Raw genomic sequence first — 24169 nt, 5'->3', positions numbered from 1 at the left:
ACTTTTCTCATTAAAAACAAAAACAAAAGAAAAAAGAAAACATCAATTTGACTTTAATATATAATTCTTTCAAAACATATTCCTTGATTACATTTATAAAATAATATTTTGTTCAATTCAGCATTTTTCTCAAATTCTCTTAATCATTTTATGTTTTTTTGTCTTGGAAACATTTTAACCACAAAAATATTAAATGAAAAAATACAATTAAAATAATATACTGGCACTGAACAATTCTTGCAGCACTTTTTAATGTACATCATTGTTTTTTTAATGTTATAATGTTTGGGCAACAGCCATCACAGAACTCAGAGACAAGCTTGTCAAACAGGAGAGGTCACCTCAAAAAAACAGCAGCAAAGCACATAAAAGGTGAAATTCTTACTTAACGGTAAATAAAGACATCATATCAACATAAATATTGACATAAGACCAATTTTCAGAATAATTGTATGTAAGTTATCACAAAATGTTCTGTTTCCATGAGTTCCCGGCGAGAGGACAAAAGCTGTCCTTGATCTTACCAAGCAAAAGGCTTGTAAAACTCCACTGTGTAGATGGGAAGCGACATGAAGGTGTCGGTTTCTTTGATCTGTTGTAATCCACAGGAAGATCTTGTCTTGACCCGAGATCTACAAAGCGGAGAGGAAGCAGGATCTGACGCAAGCTCCAGGCATCTTTTCTTTGAACTGTTTTGTGACCGAGGGCAACGGCTGTTTACGACCCGCTCTCCCCTTAGAAACAGCTGTTGCCATGTAATCAGGGAAAGTCCAAATAAAAGAGGAGGCGTGCAATCCTTTCGTCAGAGCGTAGTGGAAGACTGTACAGCCCAGACGTTGAATCCTGTCTCTGTTTAATTCCTTGCTTCTTGTCTGTTTAATAGATGTCATCGGTGTTTCAACCTGACACCAATGAAAGGAATCGCAGACAACAACTCAGTAAGACAGAATCAAAGGAAGTTTCTTGAAAGAGTGGCAGTCACATTGGGACACGAGTACAACAGGAAGACACTTATATGCAAAACATAACACTATAGGAGTGGGAAGAACTGTAAGGGGGAGCAGAAAAATAAAAGTTTGTACGTTAAATCCTGTAGTACTACCAAACCCTCAAATGTACAACGCCGCTCTTCAAAAGTACATTTGAGATTCTTTTTGTGAAATCTAAGAGGGTAAAAATATCAGAATATAAAAATAGTTAAGTCAAGTTCTTACTTTGTGGACAAATTCTTCATCAGCGCCCAGAGTCCTGGAAGATACATAAAACCTTTCCCTTCTGACATTGACTTCCAGCTCCCTGCAGGATCTCGGGGAACCTGTGGAATTTGGAAATATGCGTGAGTCGGTAGGTCTGTGGGATAGATGGGCTGGGGGTGCCAACTCAGAGCGCTCAGTCACAGCGACGGTGCTTTCAGGAATGTGGAGGAATCTCCCAACAAGGACACAAGTCAGGCTGGAGGCACAATGTGGACCTTGTGGTCTCGGGTTCCCCTCCTGCAACCTCTACCTATTCTCTTCATCTGATAGAGACCACAATCCCAACTATTATCTCCGTACAGGCCAACTTTTGGACACAGCTCCTGTATCGGACGCCTGTGTACCTAATGAAGTGACCGCTGGGCACACAAAAGATTAGATAAAAAGACTAGATTTTAGGGAATAAATACTAAAAACTAGTGAAAGGATCTGTCCATGCAACTAGTTCTTTTTACTTGATAAAACATCCTAAGTTAAGATTTGTATATCTATAAATTAGCAGGACTTTTAAGACGGAAAAAGGCATTTTATTCTGAAAACAAATATTATTCAAATGAAGCATCCTCGGGATGTTGCAGAATCTTTCAACAAGATTTTAACATTTTTGAATTAGAATAGAGAACATACTTAAAGTAAGATTGTGATGAAAAGTCAATGACTAAAAATAACTAAATAGCGCTTAAAACTAGGTGTACCTAATGAAGTGACCGCTGAGCACACAAAAGATTAGATACAAAGACTAGATTTTAGGGAATAAATGCTAAAAACTAGTGAAAGGATCTGTCCATGCAGCTAGTTCATTTTACTTGATGAAACATCCTAAGTTAAGATTTGTATATCTATAAATTAGCAGGACTTTTAAGATGGAAAAAGGTATTTTATTCTGAAAACAAATATTATTCAAATGAAGCATCCTCGGGATGTTGCAGAATCTTTCAACAAGATTTTATTTTATTTTATTTAGAATAGAGTAAATACAATTATTCATGCTTAATGATGTAAAGTCAATGACTAAAAATAAGTAAATAGCTCTTAAAACTAGGTGTACCTAATGAATTGACCGCTGAGCACACAAATATTAGATAAAAAGACTAGATTTTAGGGAAAAACTACTAAAAACTAGTGAAAGGATCTGTCCATGCAGCTAGTTCTTTTTACTTGATAAAACATCCTAAATTAAAATTTGTATATCTATAAATTAGCAGGACTTTTAAGATGGAAATAAGTATTTTATTCTGAAAACAAATATTATTCAACTTGCAATTGTTAAATGAAGCAGAATCTTTCAAAAAGATTTTCACATTTTAACATTTTTAAATTCGAATAGAGAAAATACAATTATTCAATCTTAAAGTAAGATTATGATTATAAAAATAAGTAAACAGCTCTTAAAACTAGGCGTACCTAATGAAGTGACTGCTGGGCACCCAAAAAATTAGATAAAAAGACTAGATTTTAGGGAAAAATTTCTAAAAACTAGTTAAAGGATCTGTCCATGCAGCTAGTTCTTTTTACTTGATGAAACATCCTAAGTTAAGATTTGTATATCTATAAATTAGCAGGACTTTTAAGATGGAAAAAGGTATTTTATTCTGAAAACAAATATTATTCAAATGAAGCATCCTCGGGATGTTGCAGAATCTTTCAACAAGATTTTAATTTTTTTTAAATTAGAATAGAGAAAATACAATTATTCATGCTTAATGATGTAAAGTCAATGACTAAAAATAACTAAATAGGGCTTAAAACTAGGTGTACCTAATGAAGTGACCGCTGAGCACACAAAAGATTAGATAAAAAGACTAGATTTTAGGGAATAAATACTAAAAACTAGTGAAAGGATCTGTCCATACAGCTAGTTCATTTTACTTGATGAAACATCCTAAATTAAAATTTGTGTATCTATAAATTAGCAGGACTTTTAAGATGGAAATAAGTATTTTATTCTGAAAACAAATATTATTCAACTTGCAATTGTTAAATGAAGCAGAATCTTTCAACAAGATTTTCACATTTTAACATTTTTAAATTAGAATAGAGAAAATACAATTATTCAATCCTAAAGTAAGATTATGATTATAAAAATAAGTAAACAGCTCTTAAAACTAGGCGTACCTAATGAAGTGACTGCTGGGCACCCAAAAAATTAGATAAAAAGACTAGATTTTAGGAAAAAAACTACTAAAAACTAGTGAAAGGATCTGTCCATGCAGCTAGTTCTTTTTACTTGATAAAACATCCTAAGTTAAGATTTGTATATCTATAAATTAGCAGGACTTTTAAGACGGAAAAAGGTATTTTATTCTGAAAACAAATATTATTCAAATGAAGCATCCTCGGGATGTTGCAGAATCTTTCAACAAGATTTTAACATTTTTGAATTAGAATAGAGAAAATACAATTAGTCATGCTTAAAGTAAGATTGTGATGTAAAGTCAATGACTAAAAACAACTAAATAGCTCTTAAAACTAGGTGTACCTAATGAATTGACTGCTGAGCACACAAATATTAGATAAAAAGACTAGATTTTAGGGAAAACTTTCTAAAAACTAGTGAAAGGATCTGTCCATGCAGCTAGTTCTTTTTACTTGATATAACATCCTAAATTAAAATTTGTATATCTATAAATTAGCAGGACTTTTAAGATGGAAATAAGTATTTTATTCTGAAAACAAATATTATTCAACTTGCAATTGTTAAATGAAGCAGAATCTTTCAACAAGATTTTCACATTTTAACATTTTTAAATTAGAATAGAGAAAATACAATTATTCAATCCTAAAGTAAGATTATGATTATAAAAATAAGTAAACAGCTCTTAAAACTAGGCGTACCTAATGAAGTGACTGCTGGGCACCCAAAAAATTAGATAAAAAGACTAGATTTTAGGAAAAAAACTACTAAAAACTAGTGAAAGGATCTGTCCATGCAGCTAGTTCTTTTTGCTTGATATAACATCCTAAATTAAGATTTGTATATCTATAAATTAGCAGGACTTTTAAGATAGAAAAAGGTATTTTATTCTGAAAACAAATATTATTCAAATGAAGCATCCTCGGGATGTTGCAGAATATTTCAACAAGATTTTAACTTTTTTTTAATTAGAATAGAGAAAATACAATTATTCATGCTTAAAGTAAGATAATGATGTAAAGTCAGTGGCTAAAAATATGTAAATAGCTCCTAAAACTAGGTGTACCTAATGAAGTGACCACTGAGCACACAAAAGATTAGATAAAAAGTCCAGATTTTAGGGAATAAATACTAAAAACTAGTGAAAGGATCTGTCCATGCAGCTAGTTCATTTTACTTGATGAAACATCCTAAATTAAAATTTGTATATCTATAAACTAGCAGGACTTTTAGGATGGAAAAAGGTATTTTATTCTGAAAACAAATATTATTCAAATGAAGCATCCTCGGGATGTTGCAGAATCTTTCAACAAGATTTTAACCTTTTTTTAATGAGAATAGAGAAAATACAATTATTCAAGCTTAAAGTAAGATAATTATGTAAAGTCAATGACTAAAAATAAGTAAATAGCGCTTAAAACTAGGTGTACCTAATGAAGTGACCGCTGAGCGCACACAATATTAGATTAAAAAAAATAGATTTTAGGGAATAAATACTAAAAACTAGTGAAAGGATCTGTCCATGCAGCTAGTTATTTTTACTTGATAAACCATCCTAAATTAAAATTTGTATATCTATAAATTAGCAGGACTTTTAAGATGGAAATAAGTATTTTATTCTGAAAACAAATATTATTCAACTTGCAATTGTTAAATGAAGCAGAATCTTTCAACAAGATTTTCACATTTTAACATTTTTAAATTAGAATAGAGAAAATACAATTATTCAATCCTAAAGTAAGATTATGATTATAAAAATAAGTAAATAGCTCTTAAAACTAGGCGTACCTAATGAAGTGACTGCTGGGCACCCAAAAAATTAGATAAAAAGACTAGATTTTAGGGAAAATTTTCTAAAAACTAGTGAAAGGATCTGTCCATGCAGCTAGTTCTTTTTCTTGATGAAACATCCTAAATTAAGATTTGTATATCTATAAATTAGCAGGACTTTTAAGATGGAAAAAGGTATTTTATTCTGAAAACAAATATTATTCAAATTAAGCATCCTCGGGATGTTGCAGAATCTTTCAACAAGATTTTAATTTTTTTAAATTAGAATAGAGAAAATACAATTATTTATGCTTAATGATGTAAAGTCAATGACTAAAAATAAGTAAATAGCTCTTAAAACTAGGTGTACCTAATGAATTGACCGCTGAGCACACAAATATTAGATAAAAAGACTAGATTTTAGGAAAAAAACACTAAAAACCAGTGAAAGGATCTGTCCATGCAGCTAGTTCTTTTTACTTGATGAAACATCCTAAGTTAAGATTTGTATATCTATAAATTAGCAGGACTTTTAAGACGGAAAAAGGCATTTTATTCTGAAAACAAATATTCAAATGAAGCATCCACGGGATGTTGCAGAATATTTCAACAAGATTTTAACATTTTTAAATTAGAATAGAGAAAATACAATTATTCATGCTTAAAGTAAGATTATGATGTAAAGTCAATGACTAAAAACAACTAAATAGCTCTTAAAACTAGGTGTACCTAATGAATTGACCGCTGAGCACACAAATATTAGATAAAAAGACTAGATTTTAGGGAAAACTTTCTAAAAACTAGTGAAAGGATCTGTCCATGCAGCTAGTTCTTTTTACTTGATATAACATCCTAAATTAAAATTTGTATATCTATAAATTAGCAGGACTTTTAAGATGGAAATAAGTATTTTATTCTGAAAACAAATATTATTCAACTTGCAATTGTTAAATAAAGCAGAATCTTTCAACAAGATTTTAACATTTTTGAATTAGAATAGAGAAAATACAATTATTCAAGCTTAAAGTAAGATTATGATGTAAAGTCAATGACTAAAAACAACTAAATAGCTCATAAAACTAGGTGTACCTAATGAAGTGACCGCTGAGCACACAAAATATTAGATAAAAAGACTAGATTTTAGGGAAACATTTTTAAAAACTAGAGAAAGGATTTGTCCATGCAGCTAGTTCATTTTACTTGATAAAACATCCTAAGTTAAGATTTGTATATCTATAAATTAGCAGGACTTTTAGGATGGAAAAAGGTATTTTATTCTGAAAACAAATATTATTCAAATGAAGCATCCTCGGGATGTTGCAGAATCTTTCAACAAGATTTTAACATTTTTGAATTAGAATAGAGAAAATACAATTATTTAAGCTTAAAGTAAGATAATGATGTAAAGTCAATGACAAAAAATAAGTAAATAGCTCTTAAAACTAGGGACATTTCTAGAAATAAAATTTTAAATCGTAACAAGTGATTTTTTTTGTCTAAATTGTACTTGTCAGAGTAGTTTTAATACAACATAAATATTATTTGTACTTTTCCTACGTTACTTTGACTTTCATTACAATCCCAAAATGTAATTATTATCATATTTAATTACAATCAATTATTTACCGCTTAGCTTTAGAGACACTTCTTGTCACATGACTCCGTTCGACCAATCCAACGTAAGCACTCCTGACCTTTGACTGCGTTTCACCAATCCAACGGAGCCTGGCAGTCACATGACCGCACTGGAACCACACGCTGAGGCAGCACAACTCTTCAATGTTTACGCAGAAACTATGGAAAAAGAACATTTATATCACGCGCTGTCATCTGTGTCAGTAGAAAAGTTCACATTTCAGCCTACAAGAATTCATAACCTTATTAGTCGACTAATCATAAAATAGTGGATTAATAAAATAGACGTCAGTTGAAACCCTACTTTAAAGAGTGAAAAAACAAAATATTATAAATTTAGCTGAAAAAGCTAGCCTTTTAACGTTAGCATGCGAACAGGTAGCAAGTAACAAAATATATGACACTGAGGTCTATACCTGCTACATTAGCTAATATTATCATGCAAAAATACTGACTGTAGCATGCGTCAAGCACCAAAATATAACATTTTGCAATGTATATCTGAAAAATATGTTGAAAATGCTAGCATGGTAACGTTAACATACCTCAGGTACCAAAATATGACCCTGGTGTTTAACTATAAATTTAGCTAAAAAAAAAAAGCTAGCCTAGTAACATTGGCATGCTAACAGGTAGCATTGGTCAAGTAACAAACCATCTGACACTGAGTTCTATATCTGCTAAATTAGCTAATGTTAGCATGCAAAAATACTGACTGTAGCATGCATTAAGCACAAAAATATATTACTTTGTGATGTAGTCTTGAAAAATGTGTTGAAATGCTAGCATGGTAACGTCAACTTACATCAAGTACCAAAATATGACCCCGGTGTATAATTATAAATTAAGCTAAAAAAAGCTAGCATGCTAACAGGTAGCATTTGTCAAAAGTAACAAAATATCTGACACTGACGTCTATACCTGCTAAATTAGCTAATGTTAGCATGCAAAAATACTGACTGTAGCATGCGTCAAGCACCAAAATATATTACTTTGCGATGTATTCTTGAAAAATGTATTAAAATGCTAGCATGGTAACGTTAACATACATCGAGTACCAAAATATGACCCTGGTGTATAATTATAAATTTAGCTAAAAAAGCTAACATGCTAACAGGTAGCATTTGTCAAGTAACAAAATATATGAAACTGAGGTATATATCTGCTAAATTAGCTAATGTTAGCATGCAAAAATACTAACGTTAGCATGCGTCAAGCACAAAAATATATTACTTTGCGATGTATTTTTGAAAAATGTGATAAAATGCTAGCATGGTAACGTCAACTTACATCAAGTACAAAAATATGACCCCAGTGTTTAACTAAACATTTTGCTAAAAAAAGCTATTCTACTAACATTAGCATGCTATCAGGTAGCATTTGTCAAGTAACAAAACATCTGACACTGAGGTCTATACCTGCTACATTAGCTAATGTTAGCATGCAAAAATACTAACGTTAGCATGCGTCAAGCACCAAAATATATTACTTTGCGATGTATTCTTGAAAAATGTGTTAAAATGCTAGTATGGTAACGTTAACATACACAAGTACCAAAATATGACCCCGGTGTTTAACTAAAAATTTTGCTAAAAAAGCAAGCCTACTAACCTTTAGCATGCTAACAGGTAGCATTTGTCTAATAACAAAACATCTGACACTGAGGTCTATACCTGCTACATTAGCTAATGTTAGCTTGCAAAAATACTAACGTTAGCATGCGTCAAGCACCAAAATATATTATTTTGCGATGTATTCTTGAAAAATGCGTTAAAATGCTAGCATGGTAACGTCAACATACATCGAGTACCAAAATATGAATCTGGTGTATAATTAAAAATTTAGCTAAAAAAGTTAGCCTACTAACATTCGCATGCTAACAGGTAGCATTTGTCAAGTAACCAAATATATGACACTGAGGTCTATACCTGCTACATTAGCTAATGTTAGCATGCAAAAATGCTGACTGTAGCATGCGTCAAGCACAAAAATATATTACTTTGTGATGTATATCTGAAAAATGTGTTGAAAATGCTAGCATGGTAACATTAACATACATCAAGTACCAAAATATGACACTGGTGTATAATTATAAATTTAGCTAAAAAAAGCTAGCATGCTAACAGGTAGCATTTGTCAAGTAACAAAATATATGACACTGAGGTCTATACCTGCTAAGTTAGCTAATGTTAGCATGCAAAAATACTGACTGTAGCATGCGTCAAGCACAAAAATATATTACTTTGCGATGTAATCTTGAAAAATGTGTTAAAATGCTAGCATGGTAACGATAAAATACATCAAGTATCAAAATATGACCCTGGTGTATAATTATACATTTAGCTAAAAATGCTAACAGGTAGCATTTGTCAAGTAACAAAGTATATGACACTGAGGTCTATATCTGCTAAATTAGCTAATGTTAGCATGCAAAAATACTGACTGTAGCATGCGTCAAGCACAAAAATATATTACTTTGCGATGTATTCTTGAAAAATGCGTTAAAATGCTAGCATGGTAACGTCAACATGCATCGAGTACCAAAATTTGACTAAAAATGTTGCTAAAAAAGCTAGCCTAGTAACATTAGCCTGCTAACAGGTAGCATTTGTCAAGTAACAAAATATATGACACTGAGGTCTATACCTGCTACATTAGCTAATGTTAGCATGCAAAAATACTGACTGTAGCATGCGTCAAGCACAAAATATATTACTTTGCGATGTATTCTTGAAAAATGTGTTAAAATGCTAGCATGGTAACGTCAACATACATCGAGTACCAAAATATGACTAAAAATGTTGCTAAAAAAGCTAGCCTAGTAACATTAGCCTGCTAACAGGTAGCATTTGTCGAGTAACAAAGTATATGACACTGAGGTCTATATCTGCTAAATTAGCTAATGTTAGCATGCAAAAATACTGACTGTAGCATGCGTCAAGCACAAAAATATATTACTTTGCGATGTATTCTTGAAAAATGCGTTAAAATGCTAGCATGGTAACGTCAACATACATCGAGTACCAAAATATGACTAAAAATGTTGCTAAAAAAGCTAGCCTAGTAACATTAGCCTGCTAACAGGTAGCATTTGTCGAGTAACAAAATATATGACACTGAGGTCTATACCTGCTACATTAGCTAATGTTAGCATGCAAAAATACTGACTGTAGCATGCGTCAAGCACAAAAATATATTACTTTGTGATGTATATCTGAAAAATGTGTTGAAAATGCTAGCATGGTAACATTAACATACATCAAGTACCAAAATATGACACTGGTGTATAATTATAAATTTAGCTAAAAAAGCTAGCATGCTAACAGGTAGCATTTGTCAAGTAACAAAATATATGACACTGAGGTCTATACCTGCTAAGTTAGCTAATGTTAGCATGCAAAAATACTGACTGTTGCATGCGTCAAGCACAAAAATATATTACTTTGTGATGTATACCTGAAAAATGTGTTGAAAATGCTAACATGGTAACATTAACATACATCAAGTACCAAAATATGACACTGGTGTATAATTATAAATTTAGCTAAAAAAGTTAACATGCTAACAGGTAGCATTTGTGAAGTAACAAAATATATGACACTGAGGTCTATACCTACTAAGTTAGCTAATGTTAGCATGCAAAAATACTGACTGTAGCATGCGTCAAGCACAAAAATATATTACTTTGCGATGTAATCTTGAAAAATGTGTTAAAATGCTAGCATGGTAACGTTAAAATACATCAAGTATCAAAATATGACCCTGGTGTATAATTATACATTTAGCTAAAAATGCTAACAGGTAGCATTTGTCGAGTCACAAAGTATATGACACTGAGGTCTACATCTGCTAAATTAGCTAATGTTAGCATGCAAAAATACTGACTGTAGCATGCGTCAAGCACAAAAATATATTACTTTGCGATGTATTCTTGAAAAATGCGTTAAAATGCTAGCATGGTAACGTCAACATGCATCGAGTACCAAAATATGACTAAAAATGTTGCTAAAAAAGCTAGCCTAGTAACATTAGCCTGCTAACAGGTAGCATTTGTCGAGTAACAAAGTATATGACACTGAGGTCTATATCTGCTAAATTAGCTAATGTTAGCATGCAAAAATACTGACTGTAGCATGCGTCAAGCACAAAAATATATTACTTTGCGATGTATTCTTGAAAAATGCGTTAAAATGCTAGCATGGTAACGTCAACATGCATCGAGTACCAAAATATGACTAAAAATGTTGCTAAGAAAGCTAGCCTAGTAACATTAGCCTGCTAACAGGTAGCATTTGTCGAGTAACAAAGTATATGACACTGAGGTCTATATCTGCTAAATTAGCTAATGTTAGCATGCAAAAATACTGACTGTAGCATGCGTCAAGCACAAAAATATATTACTTTGCGATGTATTCTGGAAAAATGCGTTAAAATGCTAGCATGGTAACGTTAAAATACATCAAGTATCAAAATATGACCCTGGTGTATAATTATACATTTAGCTAAAAATGCTAACAGGTAGCATTTGTCAAGTCACAAAGTATATGACACTGAGGTCTATATCTGCTAAATTAGCTAATGTTAGCATGCAAAAATACTGACTGTAGCATGCGTCAAGCACAAAAATATATTACTTTGCGATGTATTCTTGAAAAATGCGTTAAAATGCTAGCATGGTAACGTCAACATACATCGAGTACCAAAATATGACTAAAAATGTTGCTAAAAAAGCTAGCCTAGTAACATTAGCCTGCTAACAGGTAGCATTTGTCGAGTAACAAAGTATATGACACTGAGGTCTATACCTGCTACATTAGCTAATGTTAGCATGCAAAAATACTGACTGTAGCATGCGTCAAGCACAAAAATATATTACTTTGCGATGTATTCTTGAAAAATGCGTTAAAATGCTAGCATGGTAACGTCAACATGCATCGAGTACCAAAATATGACTAAAAATGTTGCTAAAAAAGCTAGCCTAGTAACATTAGCCTGCTAACAGGTAGCATTTGTCGAGTAACAAAGTATATGACACTGAGGTCTATATCTGCTAAATTAGCTAATGTTAGCATGCAAAAATACTGACTGTAGCATGCGTCAAGCACAAAAATATATTACCTTGCGATGTAATCTTGAAAAATGTGTTAAAATGCTAGCATGGTAACGTTAAAATACATCAAGTATCAAAATATGACCCTGGTGTATAATTATACATTTAGCTAAAAATGCTAACAGGTAGCATTTGTCAAGTAACAAAGTATATGACACTGAGGTCTATATCTGCTAAATTAGCTAATGTTAGCATGCAAAAATACTGACTGTAGCATGCGTCAAGCACAAAAATATATTACTTTGCGATGTATTCTTGAAAAATGCGTTAAAATGCTAGCATGGTAACGTCAACATGCATCGAGTACCAAAATATGACTAAAAATGTTGCTAAAAAAGCTAGCCTAGTAACATTAGCCTGCTAACAGGTAGCATTTGTCGAGTAACAAAGTATATGACACTGAGGTCTATATCTGCTAAATTAGCTAATGTTAGCATGCAAAAATACTGACTGTAGCATGCGTCAAGCACAAAAATATATTACTTTGCGATGTATTCTTGAAAAATGCGTTAAAATGCTAGCATGGTAACGTCAACATGCATCGAGTACCAAAATATGACTAAAAATGTTGCTAAAAAAGCTAGCCTAGTAACATTAGCCTGCTAACAGGTAGCATTTGTCGAGTAACAAAGTATATGACACTGAGGTCTATATCTGCTAAATTAGCTAATGTTAGCATGCAAAAATACTGACTGTAGCATGCGTCAAGCACAAAAATATATTACTTTGCGATGTATTCTTGAAAAATGCGTTAAAATGCTAGCATGGTAACGTCAACATGCATCGAGTACCAAAATATGACTAAAAATGTTGCTAAAAAAGCTAGCCTAGTAACATTAGCCTGCTAACAGGTAGCATTTGTCGAGTAACAAAGTATATGACACTGAGGTCTATATCTGCTAAATTAGCTAATGTTAGCATGCAAAAATACTGACTGTAGCATGCGTCAAGCACAAAAATATATTACTTTGCGATGTATTCTTGAAAAATGCGTTAAAATGCTAGCATGGTAACGTCAACATGCATCGAGTACCAAAATATGACTAAAAATGTTGCTAAAAAAGCTAGCCTAGTAACATTAGCCTGCTAACAGGTAGCATTTGTCGAGTAACAAAGTATATGACACTGAGGTCTATATCTGCTAAATTAGCTAATGTTAGCATGCAAAAATACTGACTGTAGCATGCGTCAAGCACAAAAATATATTACTTTGCGATGTATTCTTGAAAAATGCGTTAAAATGCTAGCATGGTAACGTCAACATGCATCGAGTACCAAAATATGACTAAAAATGTTGCTAAAAAAGCTAGCCTAGTAACATTAGCCTGCTAACAGGTAGCATTTGTCGAGTAACAAAGTATATGACACTGAGGTCTATATCTGCTAAATTAGCTAATGTTAGCATGCAAAAATACTGACTGTAGCATGCGTCAAGCACAAAAATATATTACTTTGCGATGTATTCTTGAAAAATGCGTTAAAATGCTAGCATGGTAACGTCAACATACATCGAGTACCAAAATATGACTAAAAATGTTGCTAAAAAAGCTAGCCTAGTAACATTAGCCTGCTAACAGGTAGCATTTGTCGAGTAACAAAATATATGACACTGAGGTCTATACCTGCTACATTAGCTAATGTTAGCATGCAAAAATACTGACTGTAGCATGCGTCAAGCACAAAAATATATTACTTTGTGATGTATTTCTGAAAAATGTGTTGAAAATGCTAGCATGGTAACATTAACATACATCAAGTACCAAAATATGACACTGGTGTATAATTATAAATTTAGCTAAAAAAGCTAGCATGCTAACAGGTAGCATTTGTCAAGTAACAAAATATATGACACTGAGGTCTATACCTACTAAGTTAGCTAATGTTAGCATGCAAAAATACTGACTGTAGCATGCGTCAAGCACAAAAACATATTACTTTGCGATGTAATCTTGAAAAATGTGTTAAAATGCTAGCATGGTAACGTTAAAATACATCAAGTATCAAAATATGACCCTGGTGTATAATTATACATTTAGCTAAAAATGCTAACAGGTAGCATTTGTCAAGTCACAAAGTATATGACACTGAGGTCTATATCTGCTAAATTAGCTAATGTTAGCATGCAAAAATACTGACTGTAGCATGCGTCAAGCACAAAAATATATAACTTTGCGATGTATTCTTGAAAAATGCGTTAAAATGCTAGCATGGTAACGTCAACATGCATCGAGTACCAAAATATGACTAAAAATGTTGCTAAAAAAGCTAGCCTAGTAACATTAGCCTGCTAACAGGTAGCATTTGTCGAGTAACAAAGTATATGACACTGAGGTCTATATCTGCTAAATTAGCTAATGTTAGCATGCAAAAATACTGACTGTAGCATGCGTCAAGCACAAAAATATATTACTTTGCGATGTAATCTTGAAAAATGTGTTAAAATGCTAGCATGGTAACGTTAAAATACATCAAGTATCAAAATATGACCCTGGTGTATAATTATTCATTTAGCTAAAAATGCTAACAGGTAGCATTTGTCAAGTAACAAAGTATATGACACTGAGGTCTATATCTGCTAAATTAGCTAATGTTAGCATGCAAAAATACTGACTGTAGCATGCGTCAAGCACAAAAATATATTACTTTGCGATGTATTCTTGAAAAATGCGTTAAAATGCTAGCATGGTAACGTCAACATGCATCGAGTACCAAAATATGACTAAAAATGTTGCTAAAAAAGCTAGCCTAGTAACATTAGCCTGCTAACAGGTAGCATTTGTCGAGTAACAAAGTATATGACACTGAGGTCTATATCTGCTAAATTAGCTAATGTTAGCATGCAAAAATACTGACTGTAGCATGCGTCAAGCACAAAAATATATTACTTTGCGATGTATTCTTGAAAAATGCGTTAAAATGCTAGCATGGTAACGTCAACATGCATCGAGTACCAAAATATGACTAAAAATGTTGCTAAAAAAGCTAGCCTAGTAACATTAGCCTGCTAACAGGTAGCATTTGTCGAGTAACAAAGTATATGACACTGAGGTCTATATCTGCTAAATTAGCTAATGTTAGCATGCAAAAATACTGACTGTAGCATGCGTCAAGCACAAAAATATATTACTTTGCGATGTATTCTTGAAAAATGCGTTAAAATGCTAGCATGGTAACGTCAACATGCATCGAGTACCAAAATATGAACCTGGTGTATAATTATAAATTTAGCTAAAAAAGCTAACCTACTAACATTCGCATGCTAACAGGTAGCATTTGTCAAGTAACAAAATATATGACACTGAGGTCTATACCTGCTACATTAGCTAATGTTAGCATGCAAAAATACTGACTGTAGCATGCGTCAAGCACAAAAATATATTACTTTGTGATGTATTTCTGAAAAATGTGTTGAAAATGCTAGCATGGTAACATTAACATACATCAAGTACCAAAATATGACACTGGTGTATAATTATAAATTTAGCTAAAAAAGCTAGCATGCTAACAGGTAGCATTTGTCAAGTAACAAAATATATGACACTGAGGTCTATACCTACTAAGTTAGCTAATGTTAGCATGCAAAAATACTGACTGTAGCATGCGTCAAGCACAAAAACATATTACTTTGCGATGTAATCTTGAAAAATGTGTTAAAATGCTAGCATGGTAACGTTAAAATACATCAAGTATCAAAATATGACCCTGGTGCATAATTATACATTTAGCTAAAAATGCTAACAGGTAGCATTTGTCAAGTAACAAAGTATATGACACTGAGGTCTATATCTGCTAAATTAGCTAATGTTAGCATGCAAAAATACTGACTGTAGCATGCGTCAAGCACAAAAATATATTACTTTGCGATGTATTCTTGAAAAATGCGTTAAAACGCTAGCATGGTAACGTCAACATGCATCGAGTACCAAAATATGACTAAAAATGTTGCTAAAAAAGCTAGCCTAGTAACATTAGCCTGCTAACAGGTAGCATTTGTCGAGTAACAAAATATCTGACGCTGAAGTGTATACCTGCAAAAAATACAAAAAAAAGCTATCATGCTAATATCAGAATGCTAACAATCAGGAAACGGGCCCTTAAAAAATGAGCTAGGGGCCGCACTTTGGACACCCCTGCTCTACCAGCTGTGCCGGACCGTGCGACACATTGAATGGAGTGAAATGGCTGAAGTAGACACCTGTTGTTCCCTGAAGTATACTTCATGACACGCTGAAGACGGAACTTTAGTCCCGCGGGTTTCCTCCGAGCCTCGCTCACACTTTCCACCGTCGTTCACTTGAAGGAAAGGTCGGAAAAAAGGGAAGGTGTCACTCCTTCAACAGCTGTCGCCTTCATTAGGCGCCTTTTCAGGGGCAGGAGGGAAGCTTCTAGTGACAGAAACTCTGCCTCATTTTCTGTTCCAAGTGGGGTTTTTTTGTGGGTGTTGTTGATAAATGGCTGTGGCTTTGCATACGTTGCTTGGATTGCTCCAAAAGCTGTATGTACCTTTCAGCATTAATGGTGCCTTCACAGATGTGTAAGTTACCCATGTCTTGGCCACTAATACACCCCCATACCATCACACATGCTGCCTTTTACACTTTGACCCTAGAACAGTCCGGATGGTTCTTTTCCTCTTTGGTCCGGAGGACACGACGTCCACAGTTTCCAAAAACAATTTGAAATGTGGACTCGTCAGACCACAGAACACTTTTCCACTTTGCATCAGTCCATCTTAGATGAGCGAAGCATGTCTGGGTGTTGTTGATAAATGGCTGTGGCTTTGCAAACGTTGCTTGGATTGCTCCAAAAGCTGTATGTACCTTTCAGCATTAATGGTGCCTTCACAGATGTGTAAGTTACCCATGTCTTGGGCACTAATACACCCCCATACCATCACACATGCTGCCTTTTACACTTTGACCCTAGAACAGTCCGGATGGTTCTTTTTCTCACGACGTCCACAATTTCCAAAAACAATTTGAAATATGGTCTCGTCTGACCACAGAACATTTTTCCACTTTGCATCAGTCCATCTTAGATGAGCGAAGCATTTCTGGGTGTTGTTGATAAATGGCTGTGGCTTTGCATACGTTGCTTGGATTGCTCCAAAACCTGTATGTACCTTTCAGCATTAATGGTGCCTTCACAGATGTGTAAGTTACCCATGTCTTGGGCACTAATACACCCCCATACCATCACACATGCTGGCTGTTCAACTTTGACCCTAGAACAGTCCGGATGGTTCCTTTCCTCTTTGGTCCGGAGGACACGACGTCCACAGTTTCCAAAAACAATTTGAAATGTGGACTCGTCAGACCACGGAACACTTTTCCACTTTGCATCAGTCCGTCTTAGATGAGCGAAGCATTTCTGGGTGTTGTTGATAAATGTCTGTGGCTTTGCATACGTTGCTTGGATTGCTCCAAAACCTGTATGTACCTTTCAGCATTAATGGTGCCTTCACAGATGTGTAAGTTACCATGACTTGGGCGCTAACTGGGACACTAACTGGGACGGTATAGCTCGGTTGGTAGAGCGGCCGTGCCAGCAACTTGAGGGTTGCAGGTTCGATCCCCGCTTCCGCCATCCTAGTCACTGCCGTTGTGTCCTTGGGCAAGACACTTTACCCACCTGCTCCCAGTGCCACCCACACTGGTTTAAATGTAACTTAGATATTGGGTTTCACAATGTAAAGCGCTTTGAGTCACTTGAGAAAAAGCGCTATATAAATGTAATTCACTTCACTTCACTTCACTAATACACCCCCATACCATCACACATGCTGGCTGTTCAACTTTGCGCCTGGAAAAATCCGGATGGTTCCTTTTTCTCACGACGTCCACAATTTCCAAAAACAATTTGAAATATGGTCTCGTCTGACCACAGAACATTTTTCCACTTTGCATCAGTCCGTCTTAAATGAGCGAAGCCTCTCTGGGTGTTGTTGATAAATGGCTGTGGCTTTGCACAGTAGAGTTTTAACGTGCACTTACAGATGTAGCGACCAATTGTAGTTACTCACGGTGGTTCTCCGAAGTGTTCCTGAGCCCGTGTGGTGATATCCTTTACACACTGATGTGGCTTTTTGATGGGAGGGATCAAAAGTGCGTAATATCATGCGGTGAATTCTCCAGATTCTCTGAACATTTTGATGATATTACGGAGCGTAGATGGCGAAATCCCTAAATTCCTTGCAATAGCTGGTTGAGAAATGTTGTTCTTAAACAATTTGCTCAGGCATTTGTCAACAAAGTGGCGACCCTCGCCCCCGTCCTTGTTTGTGAACGACTGAGCATTTCACGGAAGCTGCTTTTACACCCAATCACGGCACCCACCCGTTCCCAATCAGCCCGTTCACCCGTGGGACGTTCCAAATAAGTCTTTGACGGGCATCCCTCAACTTTCTCACTCTTTTTTGCCACTTGTGCCAGCTTTTTTGGAAACATGTCGCAGGCATCAAATTCCAAATGAGCTAATATTTGCAAAAAATAACAAAGTTTCTCAGTGTGAACATGACATATGTTGTATATGCAGTCTGTTCAATTGAATATAAGTTGAAAATCATTGTATTTTCTTTTTATTGACCATTTACACAACGTGACAACTTCACAGCTTTTGTTTACTTGTGTCTTAAATAAAAGTGCGTCGTGCATTTCAAGAAAGTGTTGCAATCGTGTTATTCTCAATTTCTGACGCCGATATGTCCTTATGTTCCTATCGCAAACCCCAAAACAGATGTTTGGACCAGAGCACGGGACCGCCAGTGGGACCGCAGCCTGGGCCGGCTGGACGCAGCCGCAGCAGGAAGGCGTCTTGGTAGATTCCGCGGGAGTGATTCACGCCGACAGCGAGTGCAAACAGCGGCGTGAAACAAGTCAGCGCGTGTAGCGTCTTACCTTCCACACGCATGCAGCGCCACCGTGGTGGGCCCGGGGGAACAAAGTGGAGTCGTTAGGGGATCACAGGGGCCTAATCCCTTAATTGGCTTCATGTTCAAACGAGATGTCTGAGCCTTAACATGTCACTCCTCAAGGGTGTGCTCACACCAGCACTATTTACTGATATAGTGAGAGTGCTCCCACTCCCACTCTCACTGTGAGCACGACTCCTGTAACTCCCACAAAATACAAAACTAGTGAAGTTGTCACGTTGTGTAAATGGTAAATAAAAAGAGAATACAAGGATTTGCAAATCCTTTTCAACTTATATTCAACTGAATAGACTGCAAAGACAAGATATTTAACATTGAAACTGGTCAACTTTGTTATTTTCTGCAAATATGAGCTCATTTAGAATTTGATGCCTGAAACATGTTTCGAAAAAGCTGGCACGAGTGGCAAAAAAGACTGAGAAAGTTGGCGGATGCTCGTCAAAGACTTATTTGGAACATCCCACAGGTGAACAGGCTAGTTGGGAACGGGTGGGTGCCATGATTGGGTGTAAAAGCAGCTTCCATGAAATGCTCAGTCGTTCACAAACGCCACTTTGTCAACAAATGCCTGAGCAAATTGTTTAAGGACAACATTTCTCAACCAGCTATTGCAAGGAATTTAGGGATTTCACCATCGACGCTCCGTAATATCATCAAAAGGTTCGGAGAATCTGGAGAAATCACTGCACGTAAGCCATGGTATTACGCACGGTATTACTGCATCAAAAAGCGACGTCGGTGTGTAAAGGATATCACCACACAGGCTCAGGAACACTTCAGAAAACCACTGTCAGTAACTACAGTTGGTCGCTACATCTGTAAGTGCAAGTTAAAACTCTACTATGCAAAACCACAGACATTTATCAACAACACCCAGAAACGCCGCCGGCTTCGCTGGGCCTGAGCTCATCTAAGATGGACTGATGCAAAGTGTAAAAGTGTTCTGTGGTCTGATGAGTCCACATTTGAAATTGTTTTTTGGAAATTGTGGACGTCGTGTCCTCCGGACCAAGAGAAAAAGAACCATCCAGATTTTTCTAGGCGCAAAGTTGAACAGCCAGCATGTGTGATGGTATGGGGGTGTATTAGTGCCCAAGTCATGGGTAACTTACACATCTGTGAAGGCACCATTAATGCTGAAAGGTACATACAGGTTTTGGAGCAACATATGCTGCCAACCAAGCAACGTTACCATGGACGCCCCTGCTTATTTATACTGTATATTTATTTATATATATATATATATATATATATATATATATATATATATATATATATATATATATATATATATATATATATATATATATATATATATATATATATATATATATATATATATATATATATATATATATACATACATGTATATACATATATATATATATATATGTATATATATATATATATATACAGTATATATATATATATATAAATAAATGAAGCTGTGAAGCGCTTTGAGTGTCTAGAAAAGCGCTATATAAATCTTATCCATTATTATTATTATTATTATTATTTCAGCAAGACAATGCCAAGCCACGTGTTACAACAACATAGTAAAAGAGTGCGGGTACTAGACTGGCCTGCCTGTAGTCCAGACATTGAAAATGTGTGGTGCAATGTGAAGCCTAAAATATGAGAAGGGAGACTGTTGAACAACTTAAGCTGTACGTCAAGCAAGAATGGGAAAGAATTCCACTTCAAAAATGTGTCTCCTCAGTTCCCAAACCTTTACTGAGTGTTGTTAAAAGGAAAGGCCATGTAACACAGTGGTAAAAATGCCCCTGTGACAACTTTTTTGCAATGTGTTGTTGCCATTAAATTCTAAGTTCATAATTATTTGGAAAAAAAAAACCATGACATATCTTGTCTTTGCAGTCTATTCAATTGAATATAAGTTGAAAAGGATTTGCAAATCATTGTATTCTCTTTTTATTTACCTTTTACACAACGTGACAACTTCACGGCTTTTGGGTTTTGTAAATAGACCAGAATAAATGTCCACTGTGGAGGACGATGGCTCTCCGGGATTGATTGATTGGTTGATTGATTGAGACTTTTATTAGTAGGTTGCACAGTGAAGTACATATTCCGTACAATTGACCACTAAATGGTAACACCCGCATAAGTTTTTCAACTTGTTTAAGTCGGGGTCCACTTAAATTGATTCATGATACAGATATATACTATCAGATATACTATCATCATAATACAGTCATCACACAAGATAATCACATTGAATTATTTACATTATTTACAATCAGGGGTGTGGAGGGGGCGGGGGGGGGGGGGGTAGGATATGGACAGCAAGTAGTGGAGAGAGAGAGAGAGAGAGAGAGAGAGAGAGAGAGAGAGAGAGAGAGAGAGAGAGAGAGATCAGAAGGCATAAGAAAAAGTATCTGCATTTGATTGTTTACATTTGATTATTAGCAATCCGGGGAGGGTGTTAGTTTAGGGCTGTAGCTGCCTGGAGGTGAACTTTTATTGCGGTTTTGAAGGAGGATAGAGATGCCCTTTCTTTTATACAAAATAAGAACAAAAGCAATGGTCCGGTCCTTAGCTTTCTGGAAATGTGGCCCCCAGAACTATATAGTTGAATATCCCTGCTCTGAGGGAATGATTCACAACTACAGTGGAACCTCCATTTAAGAATTTGATTGGTTCTTGAACGGGGTTTGTAAATCTAACAAAAGTGAAGCAGACTTACCCGTGAGAAACAATGTCAACATGAATAATGGCTGCCAGCCTCCACACTTTGAACACACTTAGAAGTGCCATATGGTTCTGTATATATATATTTATGTATATACTGTGTGTATATGTATGTATATGCAGTATGTATGTATGTGTATGTATATATATGTGTATATATATATATATATATATACACACATACATACATATATATATATATATATACATATATACATATATACATATACATACATATACACATATATACATACATATACATACAGTATATACATAAATATATCTACATTTATATATACATATGCATATATATACATAAATACATACATACACACACACATGTACACATACATATATACATATAGACACATATATACATATACAGTATATACATACATATAAATATATACATATACACACATACATCATACATATATACATAGAGTATATACACATTAATACATACACATATATACATACACATACATACATATATACAAACCCCGTTTCCATATGAGTTGGGAAATTGTGTTAGATGTAAATATAAACGGAATACAATGATTTGCAAATCCTTTTCAACCCATATTCAGTTGAATATGCTACAAAGACAAGATATTTGATGTTCAAACTCATAAACTTTATTTTTTTTTTGCAAATAATAATTAACTTAGAATTTCATGGCTGCAACACGTGCCAAAGTAGTTGGGAAAGGGCATGTTCACCACTGTGTTACATGGCCTTTCCTTTTAACAACACTCAGTAAACGTTTGGGAACTGAGGAGACACATTTTTGAAGCTTCTCAGGTGGAATTCTTTCCCATTCTTGCTTGATGTACAGCTTAAGTTGTTCAACAGTCCGGGGGTCTCCTTTGTGCTATTTTAGGCTTCATAATGCGCCACACATTTTTAATGGGAGACAGGTCTAGTCCAGTCTAGTACCCGCACTCTTTTACTATGAAGCCACGTTGATGTAACACGTGGCTTGGCATTGTCTTGCTGAAATAAGCAGGGGCGTCCATGGTAACGTTGCTTGGATGGCAACATATGTTGCTCCAAAAGCTGTATATACCTTTCAGCATTAATGGTGCCTTCACAGATGTGTAAGTTACCCATGTCTTGGGCACTAATACACCCCCATACCATCACAGATGCTGGCTTTTACACTTTGCGCCTATAACAATCCAGATGGTTCTTTTCCTCTTTGGTCCGGAGGACACGACGTCCACAGTTTCCAAAAAGAATTTGAAATGTGGACTCGTCAGACCACAGAACACTTTTCCACTTTGCATCAGTCCATCTTAGATGAGCTCAGGCCCAGCGAAGCCGACGGTGTTTCTGGGTGTTGTTGATAAACGGTTTTCGCTTTGCATAGGAGAGTTTTAACTTGCACTTACAGATGTAGCGACCAACTGTAGTTACTGACAGTGGGTTTCTGAAGTGTTCCTGAGCCCATGTGGTGATATCCTTTGCACACTGATGTCGCTTGTTGATGCAGTACAGCCTGAGGGATGGAAGGTCACGGGCTTAGCTGCTTACGTGCAGTGATTTCTCCAGATTCTCTGAACCCTTTGATGATATTACGGAGCGTAGATGGTGAAATCCCTAAATTCCTTGCAATAGCTGGTTGAGAAAGGTTTTTCTTAAACTGTTCAACAATTTGCTCACGCATTTGTTGACAAAGTGGTGACCCTCACCCCATCCTTGTTTGTGAATGACTGAGCATTTCATGGAATCTACTTTCATACCCAATCATGGCACCCACCTGTTCCCAATTTGCCTGTTCACTTGTGGGATGTTCCAAATAAGTGTTTGATGAGCATTCCTCAACTTTATCAGTATTTATTGCCACCTTTCCCAACTTCTTTGTCACATTCTAAAAGTTAATGATTATTTGCAAAAAAAAAAGTTTATCTTTTTGAACATCAAATATGTTGTCTTTGTAGCATATTCAACTGAATATGGGTTGAAAATGATTTGCAAATCATTGTATTCCGTTTATATTTACATCTAACACAATTTCCCAACTCATATGGAAACGGGGTTTGTACATACAGTACATGTACATTCATACACACATATATACATACACTAATATACATACATATATACACATTATATATATATATATATTTTATATATATATATATATATATATATATATATATATATATATATATATATATATATATATATATATATATATATATATACACAATACATACACATAAATACATACTGTATATATACATACATATACTTACATATATACACATACAGTATACATACATATATACACATATATATATACATTTATACACATACATATATACATACATATACATTCATACATACATATATACATATATACATTCATACACACATATATACTGTATATACATACATATATACACATACATTTTACACATATATATATATACAGTATAAATACATATACATTCATACACACATATATACATACATATATACATAAACAAATATAGATACATATATACATACATATACATATATACACATATACATATTAATACATACATACTGCATATATACATACATAAATACACATACAGTATACATACATACATACACATACATATAAGTAG

General features: G+C 34.7%; 1 protein-coding gene and 1 long non-coding RNA gene across 2 annotated transcripts in view; one reads left to right on the top strand and one right to left on the bottom strand.

Annotated features, from left to right (window-relative positions):
- Positions 1 to 346: 346 nt before the first annotated feature.
- LOC133663202 (uncharacterized) lies at positions 347 to 6946 on the bottom strand. The gene is made up of 3 exons (XR_009828260.1): positions 6855 to 6946; positions 1215 to 1315; positions 347 to 902 (listed from the first exon to the last, which is right to left on the bottom strand). It is a non-coding gene; the product is annotated as an uncharacterized LOC133663202 (long non-coding RNA).
- An 11694-nt stretch (positions 6947 to 18640) lies between these two features.
- LOC133663707 (thrombospondin type-1 domain-containing protein 7B-like) overlaps positions 18641 to 24169 on the top strand; it is a 124839-nt gene continuing 119310 nt past the window's right edge. Inside the window, exon 1 of the mRNA XM_062068389.1 lies at positions 18641 to 18779. Within this exon, the coding sequence (XP_061924373.1) occupies positions 18641 to 18779 (139 nt within the window). The remainder of the gene's footprint in view (positions 18780 to 24169) is intronic.

This window comes from Entelurus aequoreus, linkage group LG13 (genome assembly GCF_033978785.1).
Source record: "Entelurus aequoreus isolate RoL-2023_Sb linkage group LG13, RoL_Eaeq_v1.1, whole genome shotgun sequence".
NCBI lineage: Eukaryota > Metazoa > Chordata > Actinopteri > Syngnathiformes > Syngnathidae > Entelurus > Entelurus aequoreus.
Note: the sequence above shows the minus strand (reverse complement) of the source record. Positions and strands in the feature narration are given on the sequence as shown.